Consider the following 17,882-nt stretch of genomic DNA (forward strand, 5'->3'; position numbering starts at 1 on the left):
GAACCGTGACATCTCTTTAGCGCCAACAGCTCGCGATGGGACGGGCTCCGCGGGTTGTTGGGCACGCGCCCGTCTGCCGTCTGCAGGTCGGCAGTGTCCGACAGCGGCACAATGATCTCCCGTCGGGATGACCGCTGTAAAAAGCGCCGCGCGTGCGTGTGTGGCCGGCCGGGCTCTGTTTGTGTTGTGTTAGCTGTCGGACGTGCATGCTGGCGGCGCCGGCCCAGTTGCCATCGGGCCCACCCGAGTCGCCTCTCACGGCGCGCCGGCCGCGGCTCACGCGGCACTTGTGGCCGGCAAACACCTCTTTAGTTCCGGCGCCTTCCGCCCGGCGCGGCCGTATCGCCCATTCCGCGGTCACCTGCTTTAGATGTTCGTATGACGCGTGTGAACTGTGCCACCGTGGTGAGCGATCACACCACATCAAAATAACAAAATAACAGACATCATCCAGAATGGTTACACCCCATTAAAAGAACATGGAAAACGATTCTCGAGTTGTAAGGCCAATGGCAATTCTGCTGCCGGTTGGTAGTGATGGTCAGAATTTGAAATACAGTGGGCAATTACAGAGGTGCTGCGTATTAGTGAAATTGAACTTGTTACAATATTATTCCGCTTGGAGTTAAACATCTTAATTGTCAAGTGGCTTCGCCCGTTCTCGCGTTGGCGTTGCGTGAACCACACTGCCTACACGCCTAACACTGCCTACACGCCGACACGTGGCACCCGTGGGCCGCGTCATCAACGTCCAGCTTTTGATGTCCATCGAACTTGGCGTATGAGCTGTCGCTAAAGCCGTGGAGGGTATGTCTGACTCCGCGACAGAAATACGACACGCGGCACCTCAGCTGAGACTGACAGGAATACTAAATGCTGGGGATCCGGGACAGGTGCAGGCGTGCGTATTGTGGGTCATGGCGGTCGTACTGACCATTTGAGAAGCTATAAGACGCATTTTAGACTACCCTACTCATGAGCTGAATAAAACTCTGCATTTTTAGCTAAGGCAAACATTTTGGCTTTTTGACGCTTATTGCGGTTCCATAAGCCGCAAGTGCAAATCTATGATCTTTTTTTTTGGGGGGGGGCGAGGGCCTTCTTTCTCCCAAGGATGGATGGTTGAAAGGTGTTTGACGTCTTCTCCCGACCTTAACCCGCGACCTGGTGGGGGGGGCTATTTTTTGCCCCCCCCTCCAGACTTTTCGATATATCTCCAGAACCGCTGCGCCGATCGTCACCAGACTTTCAGTACCCTCCCGGACATCAATTTTACACATGGTGACCAAAAATTTTTCCAAAGGCTATGATAGGTTGGCCGGAAATGACGTCAGAGTGACGTCATGTTCTGCCGTTTTCGACCCAAAAAAGGGTTTCGCGGGAAGAGCTGTCAGGCCTATAGCTTTGCAAATACAGAAAAATGATAAGGACATAAAAGCTGTAGAATTGACAGGGCTACAAAACTGCTATCTCGGATTTTTGAAATTTTAGGATTTTGACCCCCAAAAATCAAAAAATAAATTTTTGGGATATAATGATCGAAAAATGCAAAAAGTTGTTTGAATTTCGCAAAAACCGGAATATATGTGATAGTCCTTACCGCCTTCCATCCACATACCAAATTTGAGATTGATACCTCTTTTTTTGGCGAAGTTATAGTGAAAAACTTCAAAATTGATGACGTCAAATTTTCAAACTCAATTTTTAGCAATTCTAGACCCCGTAGCGCAAAACAAAGACCACCATTAGACTCCCCGTGACGAGCTGCATCGAATCAATACCCATTTTATGCAAAACTATCAACTTTAAAATTTGACCTTTTTTGGCCTGACCTTGACCTGACCTTGACCTGAACCTCACCAGAAAGTGACCTAAGCCGTACCTGATAGTCTTATAACCAACACCATTGAGTTGGAAATGAAAAATTGGCCATAAAACATGCATCACACAACCTTAGTAAAGTTGGGCTCATGTGACCTGACCTGTGACCCTTGGTGACCTGACCTGTGACGTGACCTGGTATTGTCAGTGACCTCTAATAGCAACATATCTACTAGGCAACTGACGCCCTATCGCTGATTCTCGACAAAATGCGTTTTCCTCGGTGTTATAGCGCATTCCCTAGAAGACCCGTGAACGGTGAAACATTTCATCTTTGACCTGACCTGTGACGTCATCGGTGACCCCGAGGTCAATGAAATTTGGTTTACCTCGACAAATTTGACAGGCCTTTCGAACGCCGTTTGAATTTTGCGGATCCGTCCAGTAGTTTCGGAGATACGAGGGGGGGGGGGGGGCAAAAAATAGCCCCCCCCACCAGGTCACGTTATAAACAGACCCCACCAGGGCGCGGGTTAACTGCGTTAATATGGGCCCACTTTTGAGTTACCTGATGCCAACGAAACGGCCGTCGCGTGACATATTACGTCTGCTCGTGCTATTTTCTCGCTTACTCGCGATCAGTGGTCCCGACTACTTTTTGCATAATTAGCACAACTACTCTGTAGTAGGCTCAGGAATTAGAACACGAATTCTGTTTGCGATGTGTTATAACGTGAAATGTGTTTTCGTTAGGGACGTGAACACTGTAAATTACTCACAAATCAATTACCTCGAGCCATCGCTAGCTTTCCGCCAGTGTGGCCCATGCCCGACCAAATAATGTATTCTGCCAGAGATAAATCGAGCTGGCCGTCGCTCATACGTACTGTTACCTTATTTAAGAATGAATTATTGAAATCGGTGTTTCGCCGTAAACCGAGGCTGAATGGCGGTGTCCAGCTATATTTGGTTTGCTCTATGATTGTGTGTGGTTGTGTGCGCTGGTTGTCCGTGGTTTTGTCACGTCCCAGACCTTTGCCTTTGACCTGGTGTGACCTGACTTGGGTCACGTGATTCTGACAGACCTACCGTTTTGAGTAGGTACGGGTCTGAGGCACCGCAGCTCCGTTCACTTGCTCATTTCACACGGCCCATTTTAGTCAGTCCCCGCGCAGTCCACCCCGCAGTTCGACCCTCACCCGATCCATTACACAGGACTGCCCTCGCCCAGCCCTTCTCACAGTGCTGCTCGGCCCGGTCCATCTCATGGCCCGATCCCCGGCTGATCCACAGTTCGTCCCCGTCCGGTCAGCCTCACAGTTCTGTCCGGCCGGGTCCATCTCACATTCCTGCCCAAGCCCGGCCATCTCACAGTTCTGTGCCTGTCTGGTCGGGCCATGTGAGACGCCCCACAGATGAGCGGTCGATACTGAGCTCGAAGGTGCTCGCTGTACGTCTAACGGCGCCCGACGGGGTGTCGAGATCACAAAAAGCGCCCGCCGCCTCCGGCAAACACCTGTCGCTCGCCAGACGACTGATGAATTCCAAACTGTCGGATTCCGCGCCGCCGCTCGACGTTCGACGGGCGGGCGTCGATTTCGGCTCGTTCCACTGACCCACGCGGTGTGCGCCCGGGCCCGGGCCCGACGGCCAGGCGCTGACCCACTCACGGCCGCCGCCGCCGCCTCTCTGATACCATCAGGTAGTTTGTCACATTACTATCGGACAGCTGCCGCCGCTTGAATCTGAATGGCAGTTTCGTGTGCTCTATCTCATCGGAAACCTATGAGGTCGCGATGGAGTGGGAAAGATCCATCTCCAAGGGCCAGATATTTCTCCCATTGTGCTTCTAAGGTTCATCATGCTCCAAAAACACGATATGGCGCTTACAGGGCCTCCATTGGAAGCAATTTGAGTTATTTTGGTGAGTGTTGTGTATAGTGTAACGAATCGGGCTTGTTTGTTGTTATCATTAAAATCAAATAGAACCCTGCATTGGGATCAAGAAGTTAAAACGTTTCACCCGCAGCAAACCTTGTTTGGAGCATTAATAATACCAGGGATGGGGCTACCCAACAAAAAACACCTCATGTCAATGGGCCCAGCGGTTGCTGAGTTATGAGCCTCTGAAAAGCGTTACAGGCCGGGCCGGGTAGGGCCGCTCGACTCATATTGATATTTTTTTCCGTTATATTGAAAAGACTTCGCTTCGCTCGCTGCGCTGGCTCGCTCGTAACAACTTGTTAGCTTTATGGAATGGATGTTCTTCATTTTGATTTCAGTTTTTTATCTAGGCGTTACAGTGCAAACATGTCGATACACGGAGATCAGTTGGTTCCAGACATTGCACGCTTTTCCGAGGGTCATTGGAGGCTGCTTATTGTTTAGTTTACTGTTAACGCCAGACCCCTTGAGACCCTAATTTTTCGCGATTATTTTTAAATGCGTGGAGGAATTTCAACCAAGCTCAGGACATGGCCGTTTCAAGACCTGCCGAAACTTTTACAATTTAGATATTTTATCGCCATTTCAATATTTCAGGCACTTGTCATTGACTCGTAATGTTCAATTTCGAGCAAGATTTTCACCCGGTGTGTAGAGGCTATCACCAGTCAGTCTGTGATACGTTATGACGTCACAGCTAAGCCCCGCCTCTGTGGTCTTGGCCTGCGGCGGTTTCGGGCCGGCGCGCGGTCTCTATAGCCTTGGCGCGGTCACTCTCGCTGTGGCGGGGAGCGGGGACGGTCGAAAGGTGCCGAAAGCCGGCGGAGTTGTGCGTAGCGTCTTGGCTGACAGTGCCCAGAGAGCGACATGATGACTGAGGAGCCATAAATGCTCAATGCGCATTGCTTGTACAATGCTGATATGTTCGCTGATATTTGTTTTATTTTTTATAAGCTGCAAATGACGGGCAGATGGCATATAACTGACATAAGGTTAGGAAATATTCACCTGTATTTAAAGCCTATGGCGTTGCAGATAATGCGATAATGGGATGTCGGATGTCACCAAGTTGCTGCCGATTTGTACATCGCTATGCAACCATCGAACAACGCAATAATAAGTTAATAGGGCTCGGACCTAATTTTTTTCCTCCATAGACCTGTATGTCTTCTGAAAGCTCATTAATTATATTGCCGATTTTCAAATTTTCGTTTTCTAAATAACTCTATATTTTACGTAAATGCTAAAAATGTTTTCGAATTTCCAAGGCTTCCATTGGCCGAACAGGTCGTGACGTCACAACACAGCAGCCCGCAGTATGGCGCCTGCTTACTTATTGTGAAGCGCGCTAGGCCGGATATTTGTGCTTGATTAATTTAGTATTTTTGCTGCATTTGGGGCATTTAAGTCGATATTTTCTGTGGAAAAGAATGGAGGCAGGTTTTCAGAAGGCGACATCTCAAAATTTGCCCTTAGTGCACATATTTGATGTGTACAACTTCTTCATGACGCGCGACACATATGTCTCGGCCGAATTCAGGATGAAGAAGCTTGAAAGGTGAATATGAGTGCTATCAGTATTTTTTATTAAGTCACCATGTTTATTGTCAATAAGGTAAAAGAATAGTATGACCCCCAAATGATAAGGAAGTGTTGATATTGGGCTTGATTGATGGAGGGTTCAGTGTTCGGTTTTCGGAAATACCAGATCCCTGTTCCAATTTCATTCATCAACATTAACAAGTTGTGATTCTCTTTTGCAGGTCATCACGTCCGGATTATGGAGATGATGCAGTGGGATACGTGCAAGTGAGGAATTCCACAGAAGGGAGTACTGTTCGTGCGAAGATCATCCCAGAGCACCGCGTCAGTAAGGGGTCATACCCTGTCACCGTGCAGCTGGACTGTGGAGGTGCTATCACCATGGCTCAGTGTGAAGGGTGTCAAGCTCAACATGGTGGGTGTAAGCATGTTGTTGCTTTTCTGTTCTGGCTGCAGAGGCGCAGTTCTGAGAAGTCCACCACAGAGGTGAAGTGTTACTGGAATCGACCGAGGCTGGCTGAGGTGCCATCTGCAAAGCCTGCAGAAATAAGCGTGATGTTCCGTGCTAGACAGGCTGAGCAGAGAAGTAAGATGGTAGGCCCTAAAAACAGTCTGCTGAAAGCAGTCCTGACCGAGGTGAAAGGATGCAGGTCAGTTCTTACTGACGTGCAGTGCGGTGGAGAGGACCTGAAGGGTCTCTGTGTCGGTAATATGCTGCAAGATTATGCGCCTGGGTCTGACATCATCCTGCACATGCAGGATAAAATATCTCCTGGAGATATTCGTGCTGTTGAAGCTGCCACGAAGGCGCAAGCAGACAGCCCATTGTGGCATCATCTGCGCTCTGGCAGGCTCACGGCTTCAAGGATCTACGATGTGTCAAGATGCTCGATGACTAATGGTTCGCTAGTGGAGTCGATTCTCGGTGCCACTGTGTTCGCGGGGAACGTGCATACCTTGAGAGGAAGGCGCCTTGAAAGGGAAGTTTGTGATGAGGTGGAGAAGCGCCTTAGTGTGAAGATACGTGGCTGTGGATTGTCGATAGATGGTGACATCCCTCTGCTCGCTGCGAGCCCTGATGGACTGTGTGAAGTGGATGGAGAGATGGTGGTCGTAGAGGTGAAGTGCCCCTCATCTGTGCGCACTTTAGGTTCCTACTTGGATGAGAACCGTCAGGCAGCACCCAAGGTGCTGGCACAGGTCCAGCTGCAGATGAAGATCTTGGGTCTTCAAAAGGGTCTTCTGTGTGTTGCAGACCCTTCTTTCGAAACAAACAAGGAGGTGCATATCGTAACAGTCAACTATGATGAGGAGCTGATCATGGAAGTTTTGGACAGGGCCATAGCTTTCTGGAAACGTGCCATACTGCCCGTTATCATGGCGTCAGAAAACGGGCCTCCTAGTATGCCCAGCGTGACGCGTGCGCCGGCGGCGTCTAGCGTTGCGCGCGCGTCCGGCGCGGCTGCTGCGTCCAGCGTGACGCGCGTGTCTGGAGTGCCCGTGGCGTCTAGTGTGTCTCGCGCGTCCGGCGCGCCCGCTGCGTCTCGCGCAACGCGCGTGTCTGGAGTTCCTGTGGCGTCCGGCGCGCCCGCTGTGTCTCGCGTGACGCGCGTGTCTGGAGTTCCTGTGGCGTCCGGTGTGGCGCGCGCGTCCGGCGTGGCGCGTGTGTCTCGCGTGACGCACGTGTCCAGAGTGCCTGCAGCGTCCGGTGTGACGCGCGCGACCGGAGTGCCTGCGGCGTCCGGTGTGGCGCGTGTGCCCGGTGACACGCGTGTGCCTGTCGCAGCCGGCGTTCCTGCGGCGTCCGGTGTGACGGGCGTCTCCGTCGCGGACGGTGTGTCTGTTTCGAGGCGCATACCAGTGCTTATTAGAACTGGTGATAAGATTCGTTTGCTGAAATATGTACGCTCAATGGACGCACCCGGCCCCGGAAGCCCGTGAATAAGAGGCCTGCATTCGTGAATGTGGATATAGGTCCTGTTTGATTTCGTTGTCCACTGGATGCAAGCATGCTGTGGTACTCCTCGCAATGTAACCACCTGGATACTGTTGTGCTGTTTACGCTTCGCGATGTTTTGGATAAACCAAATAAAGTGGCTAAAAAGTTGACAAAACGTCTCTGGTTGGTACGGCAGGACGCACTTGAAAAGCATCGCTCTACTGATTTTGCATGTATTGTTTCATTGTACATATTCATGTGTAAACAATACATTTAAACGAGACAAGAAGCTGGCGCTCGAGAGAAGCCCGAGATTCGCGGACATCTTCACATGCATGCATAACACGAACACTCTCCGGGACTGGCACATGCACAAGACAAAGCTCAAAGTTCGCGAGAGCATTAACGCGCAAAGAAGGCGACAAAAACGACGCCTCGTCATTGAAGACGGGAACTGCTACACAGCGTTACGGTCGCGATTTGCGGGAACAGCCACGTACGTGCTGTCATCACATCAGTACGAACACACGCACGTCTCGTGCCTGACAGACGGAGCTACAGTATGGGTACGGTCTGCGACGCAAGCGCATTAACACATGTACACATGACATAGGAGGAACGCAAAAAGACGTTGAATATCTGCAATGACCGAGGTAACTACAGAACAGTTCGCCGTCAACATGAGTTTGCTCACTAGCCTTCGAGACCTGTGTTTTTACGTAGGGAAGTCTAGTCACGACTTCTTTGCGGTCCTACACCCTAATCAGAGGCGGTTGAAGGTTGGTAAGTGCACATACTGTAAGGACACACTCATCTAACAGTGACCACAACTGATGCCACTGGCGGATCCAGGGGGGGGCATTAGGGGCATATGCCCCCCCCGACAGGAGCCTGGGGAGGGCATTCAGTACAAGTATGCCCCCCCCGTTCAGACTTACACTTCTTACGCCTATAACGAGGAACTAAATAAAAATGGATTAGAAATCCTTCCTAGTAACTACTTTTGTGATCAGAGTCGTTTTAGTAGCCTCAATTTAGTTGTCATTGCTTTATTTTGTAAGTATGTTGCTTCTTAGTTCTTACCACAGGGGAGTCATGCCGCTTCAACACTTTTGACCGTATTGTCTAACGATGGCACTCATATTGCGCAAACCAGGTATCGGCCGCCGCCTATGCTTGAGAATAGGGACGGTTAGAATATGATTTACCTTTATCAGTATGGCCGCAGCCAGTGCAGCGTAACCGGGGGGGGGGGGGGGCACAAGGGGCGCGTGCCGCCTCATTAGATGCATGGTGCCCTATGGGCCCGAGAGGCCCTGCAGTGCCAATTGGCCGCTCAGGGTCCAAGCATGCCTTATTTCGACTGAGATAAGACCCGCAGGACTCGTGAGAGCACCTCACGGAGTCACGGCCTCCTGAGTCGCCACACATCACACATCTCCATAAGGGCCCCACTCCGGCTTCTGAGGGCCCTGTGCTGACCTCTGAGTGACCTTGCTGACCCATTAAGCGTCAGCTCAGCTTTAATTAGGGTCCTGACCCATACCCGCATGGAACGGCTCCACACCAGTGCCTCTGAGGGCCCATAACGGCGCCTGTGAGGGTCTCACACTGGCGCCTTTGAGGGCCCAACACCGCCAATCTGAGGGACTAACACCAATATTTCTTAAGGCCCTACATCGGCGGCCGCTCTGAGGGCCCCACACTGGCGCCTCTGAAGGTCTTACACAGGCGCATCTGACGGCTACCTACCTGCAACTCTGTGGGCCCCACACTGGTGACTCTGAGGGCTCCCACGCCTGAGAGTACCACGCCGGTCTCCTGGATCCCACAGGGCTCCTGAAGGCCTCTGCTGGCCCTTGCTGGTCTCTTGAAGACCCCTTGCCCCCATGCATGTGTCTCTGAGGAGTGAGGACTCCCACAACGATGCCTTTGAAAGTCTTCACCGGCGACTGAGAGGGCACCACACAGACACGTCTGAGGGCCCTACACCGCCACGTCTGACACACCAGTGTCTCCTGAGGTCCCACATAGGCGACTCTGAGGGTCCCACACTGGCGCCTCTGGGGCCCCACACCAATGCCTCTGGCAGTCAGCCACCGGTAACACCGGTGACTCTGAGGGCCCCACCGGCGTCTGAGAGTACCATGCCGATCTCTAAGGACTCCACAGGGCTCCTGAAGATACTGCCGGCCCTCACTTGCCGGCCTGTGAAGGCCCATTGTTGGCATCATACGGCCCGTTACCGGCCTCTGAGGGCCCTTTGTCGGTCTCTGAGAGGTTCTACTGGGTTATTAACCCGCGCCCTGCTGGGGGGGGGGGGGGGTGTTTGAACACCCCCCCCTTGTGGTTTTTCGCGAATATCTCAAAAACGGCGGCGCGGAGCGCCGCCGTTTTTGGTACACCTTATCATACATCAATTCTACACATGTTGTGAAAATTTCAGACCAAGGTCATTCAAGGTCAGGTCACCAGGTCACTTGAAGTGACCTCACCTCATAAAAAGTTTCAATGTCTGTCATAGCTACACCGAGTGACCGATCGCTTTGAAACTTTCAGCGATTGCTAAGAGCAATAGCATGTACAAAATGTATATCTCAGAATTTTGATATCGATGACCTAAGGTCAGGTCAATTTTGCGACCTCCCCATTATAAGTCAATGGGAGAAAATTGAAATGCGCCTCTTTTGGACGAAAGACATTATAAACACTCCTAAACACTGAATTACAAGTTGTTTAGACACACTGAACATGGAAATGGTGTCCGTGACCCCTGTTTATGCCCTGAGGTCATCTTAGGTCACGAATGGTATCTAACAGTTTTTCGCAAATAACTGTTGATAGAGGCATGCTAGAGCGATGAAAACGCCTTAGATGTGTTCAGCTCGACGATACGGATCGACTGATATGCAACATGACCCTTTCCGGTCAGGTCATGACCTTGACCTGAGGTCAAATTTTCAAGTTGACCTTTCAAGGTCAAGTTATAGTTCATTCGATGCGTCTTGACGAGAGGAACACGATGCTGGTAAAAGTAAGCTCGTACAAGGCTTGGGTCAAAAGTTATTGCAGAAAAACTGTTTCCAAAAAATCGGCTATTTTTGCAGTTTTTGCCCCCTGCAGGCAAAACCGTTGACGTTAGGTCAAATCTGAGAGAATTACTCAGAAAGGGCGTTAATAGGGCTATCGAATGCGCTTTTCCGCGGCGCTGTAGCTCTATTGGTTCCCGAGTTATGCGCTGGCTTCTTGGAAATTGTCGACATTCGACCTGGAAATCGGCGAAATTTTGCCTTCAATGACCTCTGGTGACCTGACCTTTGACCTGACCAAAAAATTGACCGAAGTGATTTCCTCATTATTTTTGACGCTCTTTCGAACGCCGCCTTCCGCGTATCGCTACGTGGCTCAGGAGCCGAGTTAGAAGGGGGGGTGTTCAAACACCCCCCCCCCCCAGCAGGGCGTGGAAATCCAGGACCCCCAGCCGGGCGCGGGTTAAGCATTCGCATTTCGCACCAACCACTCCAAGGGCCCCACACACAGCCATCTGTGAATGGTGTGGGCTTAGCGCCACACCAGTGTCTGAGGCACCACAACGGCGTCCATGTGAGGGCCTCACACCAGCACCTTAGAGGGCCCACACCGGCTCCTTTGTGGTTCCTGCACCAGTGCCTCTGAGGGCCCCACACCACTGCCTCTGGGGAACCCACACCGATACCTTTGATGGTCCCACGCCAGTACCTCTTAAGGTTCCACACCGGCGACCCTGGGTCGGCTCTTTACCTACACCAGTCATTCTGAGGGCCCCACCGGCCCCACCAATTTTCGTCGATTTCTGGCGCTGCCCGGGTGTTTGTCCCAAAAGCCTCCTCCTCCTGGATCTGCCAATGGGGGTCAGGTGTCCTACCATTTCTGTTTTTTTTTTAGAAAAAAAAAACTCGTGTCAGGGCTATGACGAAAAATAAGTGGCCTAAATCCGATGAGAAAACAGGATTTGGGGGTACCCTAGGTTTGGCTCCGTGACCTGGTATGCCCCCCCCGCGCTGACACCCTGGATCCGCCAGTGACTGATGCTCTATGCACGCGTTCGGTCGAAGCAGTTCGAACTCACGCACCCGTCTTATGGCTCTTTCTACGTGTATCCTCAGACTAGCGATCTGTTTTGACCACTTCACTTCCTTTTTTGTCATAACACTGCTACTGCTCACAGATGACGGGCGGACCAGCGTGCACCCTTTTTGCGCCAGCAGTGGTTCCAAACTCTTGAAACCACGGTCAGCCATCACAATCATTCCAGGCTCGAGGTTATCCATGAACCCACTCGTTTCCAATATGGCCATGTCAGAGCTTCGGCCCCCACATCCTTTGGAAATGAAATTTACAAATCCGTTCGGCGTGATGGACAACAGATATTTTGCAGTATTGCACGATTTGTATGATGAGTACGTCATAGACTGCTTGAAGGAGCCACTTGGTTTCTCCACCTGAATTTCCATGCAGTCTATAATGCAAGTTGTTCGAGCGAACCGGGCCTTAAAGGCCAGCGGTAGGGCCTGCCTGATGGCTTCAGTTTTTGGCCAGTAAACAAGTTCTCGCATTGCTGATGCGATGAAAGGGAGATGTTTCGCGAACAGCCTGCTGGCATAGCTACGTGAAATCCCAAAATCATCTGCGATCAGGTCAAAGCTTTTGTTTTGCTTGATTTTCATTAAAACGAGCAAGCAAACATCAAAAGCTGTGAGTTTTGACCCACCTCCGTGCTCTGGCTCGATGTGATCCCTAGCCAAAATTTCAATGACCTTGAGGTACCCTGCTGGAACACCAATATATCTCTTGGGGTCCTTTTTACACAGCTTTCTGATTCGATCACGAACAAAATGCTCATAGTCAAACTCCAGATCGGCATCAGTTTCATCACCACCACTGTCAACCTCAAAGTCTTTGTCCTGTACATCAGTGATATCCTGGTTAGAACTCGAATCATCACCTGATTCCTCGGCACGGAGTGTAGAAGGACCTTCCAGTGCTGATGAAGACATGTCTGTCTGGGAAGCCGAGGTCGTTGTGGTTGTCTCCGTTTGGCACCCGACAGCTTTCCGGGATGGTAGAGCAGGCACCTCTGGGTCTTCAACTGGCTCGGCAGTATCTGCTGGTGAAGCATCCTGAAGAACAGAGAGTCCATCTTGTCATGATTAAATGTCTATAGTTATATGATGTGGGGACTAGACACGACATGCTGAGGGTGAGTGGCTGGGTGCAATGGCTTACTCTTCGAGGTGTTAATGATACTGAGACAGGTACTAGCTGTGAGTTGCGACTACATGGTAGGTAGTGTGAAATATTAAATAGCAGTGATGTAACCTAGGATGTACCTACTTAGTACCTAATGCAATGCCAAGGAACAAGATATAAAGCCTCCGCATCACCGGGCCTCAAAGTCCAACACAATTTCTGAACCTGAACCACCAATATGCAGCATTGAAAACACGATCAGTTAATTTGCTAGGGAACATTTGCAGCGAGTCCAGATATGCATAAACTTAGCATAGTTGACATTCACTTACCTCATCATCTAAAGCAAGTGCAGCCTCCAGCTGTGTTGCTTGGCTTCGCCTGACGGACGTAGTTCTCTCCCGACTGTCTTTGATGCGCTTTGGTTGGCATGCAAATTTATGCGGGACAGCTTCACTTTTCAGAAGAAGCTTACCCCCAACCATGCAGTACCTCCTGTAGTTCTGTGCATCATTCTCCAACTAGAAAGCAAAAATGCATGTTAGTATATGCATGACAAAAATGCTAACACATTTACCGAATGAGTTTCTTGGATGACAATGACTCAAAATTTAGGCAGGCACACACCTTTATGGACACATATGTAGGTATGTGCTGCAAGCATACATTCCTACACACAGACAATATTAGAATTTGAACAAACAAATGATGACTGATGACAGTTATTGTTGCAGAGTTTCACAGTTCAAACTGATGGGCGATGATGATAGGCAACAGTCTTACACACATAAGTTAGGTAGTAATCTCCGTTTTAAACAAGCTGGGGTCATGCTACCTATTTAAAGGTTGGTATATTTGTTCACTACTTTACTCACATCAAAGTGATCTTCACAGCAGAACCAGTGATTCGTTGAAGTCAAACTGCCAGCATCCTCCCTTCTCGCTAAGCGAGCCCACAGCTTCCGTTTCTTGACATCTCTGGGTACATATAAGAATATTTTGTTTGGAGTGGTTGCACTGGAGCTCTTGCAGCCTGGCACAAAGCACCATCTCTTCTTTTTCCCAGTTTGAGTGGCAGACCGTGGTCCCAATCCCTCATCCTGATCTAGGGACAGCAACGGATCGCCAGCCTCAGCCTGCACCAGAGACTCCACTTCATCAGTGCCACTATTAGCACTAGACATGTTGGTTTTTTTAATTCAAAATGCTTCCCCAAGCCGTTTCACTATCTTCAGTCCGATATTACTGCACCAAACAAATGCAAAGGTCCCAGCTAACTGGAAAACATCGCCTCTCTAAACACGGCTAAATGCCTTCAAGGTACGCCATACCACACGGTATATAGAGAACTCCATACCATACCGGCCATGCCATACCGGCTCGGGGCTGCTGTGTTGTGACGTCACACAACCGTCGGCCGGCTAAATAGCCCCGGGGCATGAATTAAAACTCAAATATCTAAAGAACTAGAGAATATATACAAATTTTATGCTCATTTTTGAATTAACCGATGGCAATAACATAAAGTGGTGATGAGTCTGAATTTTCAGGTCCGAGCCCTATTGCCTTCGCTTCACATCATAAGGCTCGCTCGTATTTCAAACAGATACCCTACATCGAAAATCGTATTTGTTAATTGTTAGGAATCGTTAACGTTTGTTCGAAGCAGGTGTGAGTAGTAGGTTGAGGAGTGATGGTCCTCTTGGTCATATATACAAGAATCAACAAGAGCATAACATTTACTTGACCGTCTGCTGCAATTGATTCATAGCACGTGAAGCGTCAGCGAAATCCATAGTCCTTTACAGATGGCAGGGGTGTCGTTTGTACCGAGGTCGCTGATGGGCACGGGTCAATGCCGCAGTCGTGGGCGGAGCCTGATGTTATATGACGTAGAAAGCCTCTATCCAGGATGGAAAAACAGTTAACATTACGAGTCAATGACAAGTGCCACAAATATTTAAGTGACAACAAAATGTATTTGAAGAAAAAGTTTCGGCAGGTCTTGAAACAGCTACTTTCTAAATATGGTTGAAATTATTCCGCGCATTTACAAATAATCGCGAAAAAATAGGGTCTCAAGGGGTCTGGCGTTAACAGTAGTTAATCTAAAAATATTACAGGACGTGAAATGCACCGAAGAAAATGCCATACGAATGCACTGCGTATTGAGCACACTCTAGCACTGTTAGCACTTTAGCAGTGCTTGTACCACTGTAGCTTATGAGTCTGAACGCTGTATTATAAACGTTATCCGGTGTATCACCGACTGATTCGCTAAACGTGACGTGATTGGTTCCGGTGTTTCTGTCGTGATTCAATCTCCCGGCCGTGAGGTTGAATGGGATTTTAGGTCGTCGGTGGACAGTGGCTGGTCTGGGTCTGGAATTGAGGCCGGCCAGGCCCTGTGCCGAATGGAGGTCCGAGAGGTGACCGGACCGGCGGACCGACGGACCGACGGAGGCCGGCCCGCCGCCCGGCCTCCGATAGGGCGCTAACGGTCCCTCGTCGGACCCTCGCGGCTCGCCGGAGGTCGGCCGAGCGCCGCGAGATGTCGCCACCGGCGCCGCGACCCGCGGTCTGCTCGCGGGTTATAGAAGCGAGCTGATAATTGATATGATAACACTCGCAGTGCATACCTACTGTGAAAGGCCCCATGAGCTTTGCTGCTTATGGACCGCAAAGAAATGGTCCAGCCAAGCAGTTTGGAACAGTTAGAAAGGACTTGGCGTGCTTTTAGGTGTTCTGAGTCAAGTCACTGTACTTGGTAGCTGGTGCATCGGATTTTTGTTTACATGGTTCGCCTGAGGTCAGGGGCCGATTCGAGATGGCGCACTAGGAAGCTAGTAAGACTAGGCGGCCAAGTGACACTTGAATGTAGTGACACTAAGCGGTATTTTACACCAATCGGCTAGTGGCTCAGCGCGAACCGAAATCGCATAGTGACGCTTGAAATCAAGTGTCACTAGGGCCTTAGTGCGCCAACCGAATCGGTTCCAGGTCCTTTCTTGATTATATTACCTATATTATAGGCTTTCCCACTATTGTTGAAATGATGACTCAATAAGCTGTTGTTTTTGGCGTCGCAGATGATCTAATTACGTTGCATCGCACTTTCATACATACACTGTCTGTATCGTACAGAGCATGCTTTTTATTTTTGGCTTTGTTTGCGTCATATATGCCGCCTCAGGTCATTTGAGGACGAGGTCACCGGAGTTTTGCGTCAATCAATTCATAGTTAGTTAAATATTAGAGCCTGAAAAGACAAACATGAGCTTTGAGTAAGCTACCTACCATCCCTCGACAAAGTTCGTAACCTGACTCGATTTGACCTGAAATTGACCTGAGGTCAACATCCATGCTGAGCGCTTTCAACAAGTTTAGCATTTGATGTGACCGGACACGACAATCATCCGTGACGCAACAAATGTGTTGTTTTGGGAACTTGTTTGCCTGAGCTATGGCCCGAATTCCAAGGAAATGCTCCCGGCAGTCGGCGCGTCCTTTGTCTCAATGAACAATGACCATCCGAACCTCCATGTAGGTATGACCTTTGACCTGACCTCAAAGCTGTGCGGCGTGGCCTGAGACCTTGGGATCAGGAGAAATCCTCGTGTCTTGTAACGACTGATTCGCTCGTTTATCTGTGAATCTGGGGCTCCGTTAGAGTCGAAGCGGTGAACGAATCCTACCCTCTAGCCCGCAGTCGGCTGGCTGTAGGAAGTAAGAATCCACTATTTCGTTCTGGCGAGGGTAAACAAAATGCAGATATTGTACTGACCACCGCCTCGTACGCTTTAGACTCTTTCTCATTGAATGCTAAGCGAATGGTAACTCAGGGAGACCGAGGTGTGTTGCTAGGCGAGGCGTGCACAGTGCAAGGGCCGGGGATCGGTGGAGCGGCAGCAGGTCACGTGACGTCCGCTCGGCGGGCCGGCCGGCCGGGCTGCTCCCGGTCACTGACTGCATTATACAAAACACAACCGGTGCGATTGGAATTAGATACAGAACTAAACCAGTGGTTTTTCATAGATGGACAAAACTTAACCAACGATAAGTTATAGATGGACCACAGAACCAAAGACATTGTAGTTAAGGGAACAATCATTCATTCTCAGACAGCACCGAAGACTTAGCTACAGCCTTAAAAAATGTCTGAATATCATACATTCTGACATCCAAACGCCCAGTGTCACCTGTGGAGGAGGTGGATACGATCAGATACGATTGTGTTGTTTGTTATGCCGTTAATTGTTAGTCGGTTTTGACTGCGTGCGTCACTCAGGAGGCGGCAGATGGAGGTCCGAACCATTTGTGGCGGGCCGCAGGGGGCCACGGCGCCGGCCGCCTCCGGAGCCGGGTAGCGGCCGGCCTGTATAAGTAATTGGCAGCGGTCACGCGCCACGGGCCGCCCACTGGGCTGCCCGTCAGGAGGGCAGACGGACCGATCATCAGGGAGGGCTGGCGGGCCACACGACCGCATGTTAACGAACGGCCACCGCCGCAGCAGCGAGCGAGCCTGCTCCGGGTCGGTCCGCCCAACAGTACCCGCCTCAGTCCTCACCCTGAGCGAGACGTGAAGGAGCAGCCTGTGAGTCAGCGTGTCCTCCTCTGCAGGCGGTATCCATGGTAACTAATCACGTGACTGACGCGCTGTGCCTCCTCTGTTCGGCAGCCGGTGTCTGGGAGAGCTGAGCCCCGCGTGTGCCGTGGTCGGCGGCGTCCTTGCCCAGGAGGTCATCAAGGCCGTCAGCCAGAAAGACAAGCCGCTCAGCAACTTTTTCCTCTTCGACGGCTACAATAGCGAGGGGGTGGTGGAGACGATAGCGGCCTGAGGCGGCCGCGGCGGGCCGTCTTCTATCGTCAGACCGAGACGCCGGTGGGTCCGCGGCCTCCGCGGTACTCATCGCTATCATCCCTGTCCCTGTTCATTGCTCGCCCCCTGTGTGTCGACATCTCAGAATACACCGTATGCATTCCTGACGCCGTGTGTGAGAGCAGGGCCTCCTCTAACATACCCACTGGGTGGGCAAATGCCCACCCAGTCACCACAATTGCCCACCCAGTGGCGTCGATTTGCCCACCCAGAAGCAAATGTAAAAATAAAGGTCCGACCGGTGAGGCTTGTAAATTAGGAGCTCTAACTCGCTGTTGCATCTATAAGCCCAGGTAGCATCCCTCTCACGGCATTGGGTTTTAATCGGTATTTGTAAAAAAGTAATTGTCTCGTGAGTGAATAGGCATGTACAATGTACATGTAATCTGGAACAAATAGACGTCACGAGCATCGCTAACTATAACCCTAGCCGTCACAGGGGGCGGGGTGATGCATTGCAAACCCCTAAGTTTCTTTTTTTCGCAAATAAATCGCGTAGAAAGCGGCCGATAGCGACGAAACTTGCAG

At 50.6% G+C, this 17,882-nt stretch overlaps 3 protein-coding genes across 10 annotated transcripts in view; 2 read left to right on the top strand and 1 right to left on the bottom strand.

The window, feature by feature from the left end:
- The window catches only part of LOC122370634 (SUMO-activating enzyme subunit 1-like), a 31,271-nt gene extending 13,810 nt beyond the window's left edge, over window positions 1-17,461 (top strand). For all 7 annotated transcript variants that reach the window (XM_043346394.1, XM_043346392.1, XM_043346393.1 and 4 more), the window contains exon 7: window positions 17,154-17,461. In XM_043346394.1, the coding sequence (XP_043202329.1) occupies window positions 17,154-17,313 (160 nt within the window). In that variant the 3' untranslated portion in view covers window positions 17,314-17,461. The remainder of the gene's footprint in view (window positions 1-17,153) is intronic.
- LOC122370631 lies at window positions 4,920-7,355 on the top strand. The gene is made up of 2 exons (XM_043346384.1): window positions 4,920-5,323; window positions 5,529-7,355. Exons 1-2 carry the CDS (start codon window positions 5,196-5,198, stop codon window positions 7,246-7,248), a joined length of 1,848 nt encoding a protein of 615 aa, XP_043202319.1. The 5' UTR covers window positions 4,920-5,195; the 3' UTR covers window positions 7,249-7,355.
- On the bottom strand, window positions 7,464-13,789 carry LOC122370632. 2 transcript variants are annotated; one of them, XM_043346385.1, is made up of 4 exons: window positions 13,351-13,789; window positions 12,808-12,996; window positions 11,318-12,405; window positions 7,464-8,083 (listed from the first exon to the last, which is right to left on the bottom strand). In XM_043346385.1, exons 1-4 carry the CDS (start codon window positions 13,657-13,659, stop codon window positions 7,999-8,001), a joined length of 1,671 nt encoding a protein of 556 aa, XP_043202320.1. In that variant the 5' UTR covers window positions 13,660-13,789; the 3' UTR covers window positions 7,464-7,998. The 2 variants fall into 2 exon arrangements, with proteins under 2 accessions (XP_043202320.1, XP_043202322.1); XM_043346387.1 differs by lacking the exon at window positions 13,351-13,789 and having other exon boundaries at window positions 12,808-13,172.
- Window positions 17,462-17,882: the final 421 nt, after the last annotated feature.

The sequence above is a fragment of the Amphibalanus amphitrite genome, unplaced genomic scaffold, assembly GCF_019059575.1.
Source record: "Amphibalanus amphitrite isolate SeventyFive unplaced genomic scaffold, NRLGWU_Aamphi_draft 001152F_arrow, whole genome shotgun sequence".
Classification (NCBI taxonomy): domain Eukaryota; kingdom Metazoa; phylum Arthropoda; class Thecostraca; order Balanomorpha; family Balanidae; genus Amphibalanus; species Amphibalanus amphitrite.

Bases quoted from the DNA above. Each gene is read 5' to 3' on its own strand.
- LOC122370631 (XM_043346384.1), top strand. From the start codon at position 5,196: ATGGAGGCAGGTTTTCAGAAGGCGACATCTCAAAATTTGCCCTTAGTG. The intron at 5,324-5,528 runs GTGAATATGAGT...TCTCTTTTGCAG, and splicing joins AGGATGAAGAAGCTTGAAAG to GTCATCACGTCCGGATTATG.
- LOC122370632 (XM_043346385.1), bottom strand. From the start codon at position 13,659: ATGTCTAGTGCTAATAGTGGCACTGATGAAGTGGAGTCTCTGGTGCAG. The intron at 12,997-13,350 runs GTGAGTAAAGTA...TTTGCTTTCTAG, and splicing joins GCTGTGAAGATCACTTTGAT to TTGGAGAATGATGCACAGAA. The intron at 8,084-11,317 runs GCATCAGTCACT...GATCCGCCAGTG, and splicing joins CGACCGAACGCGTGCATAGA to GCATCAGTTGTGGTCACTGT.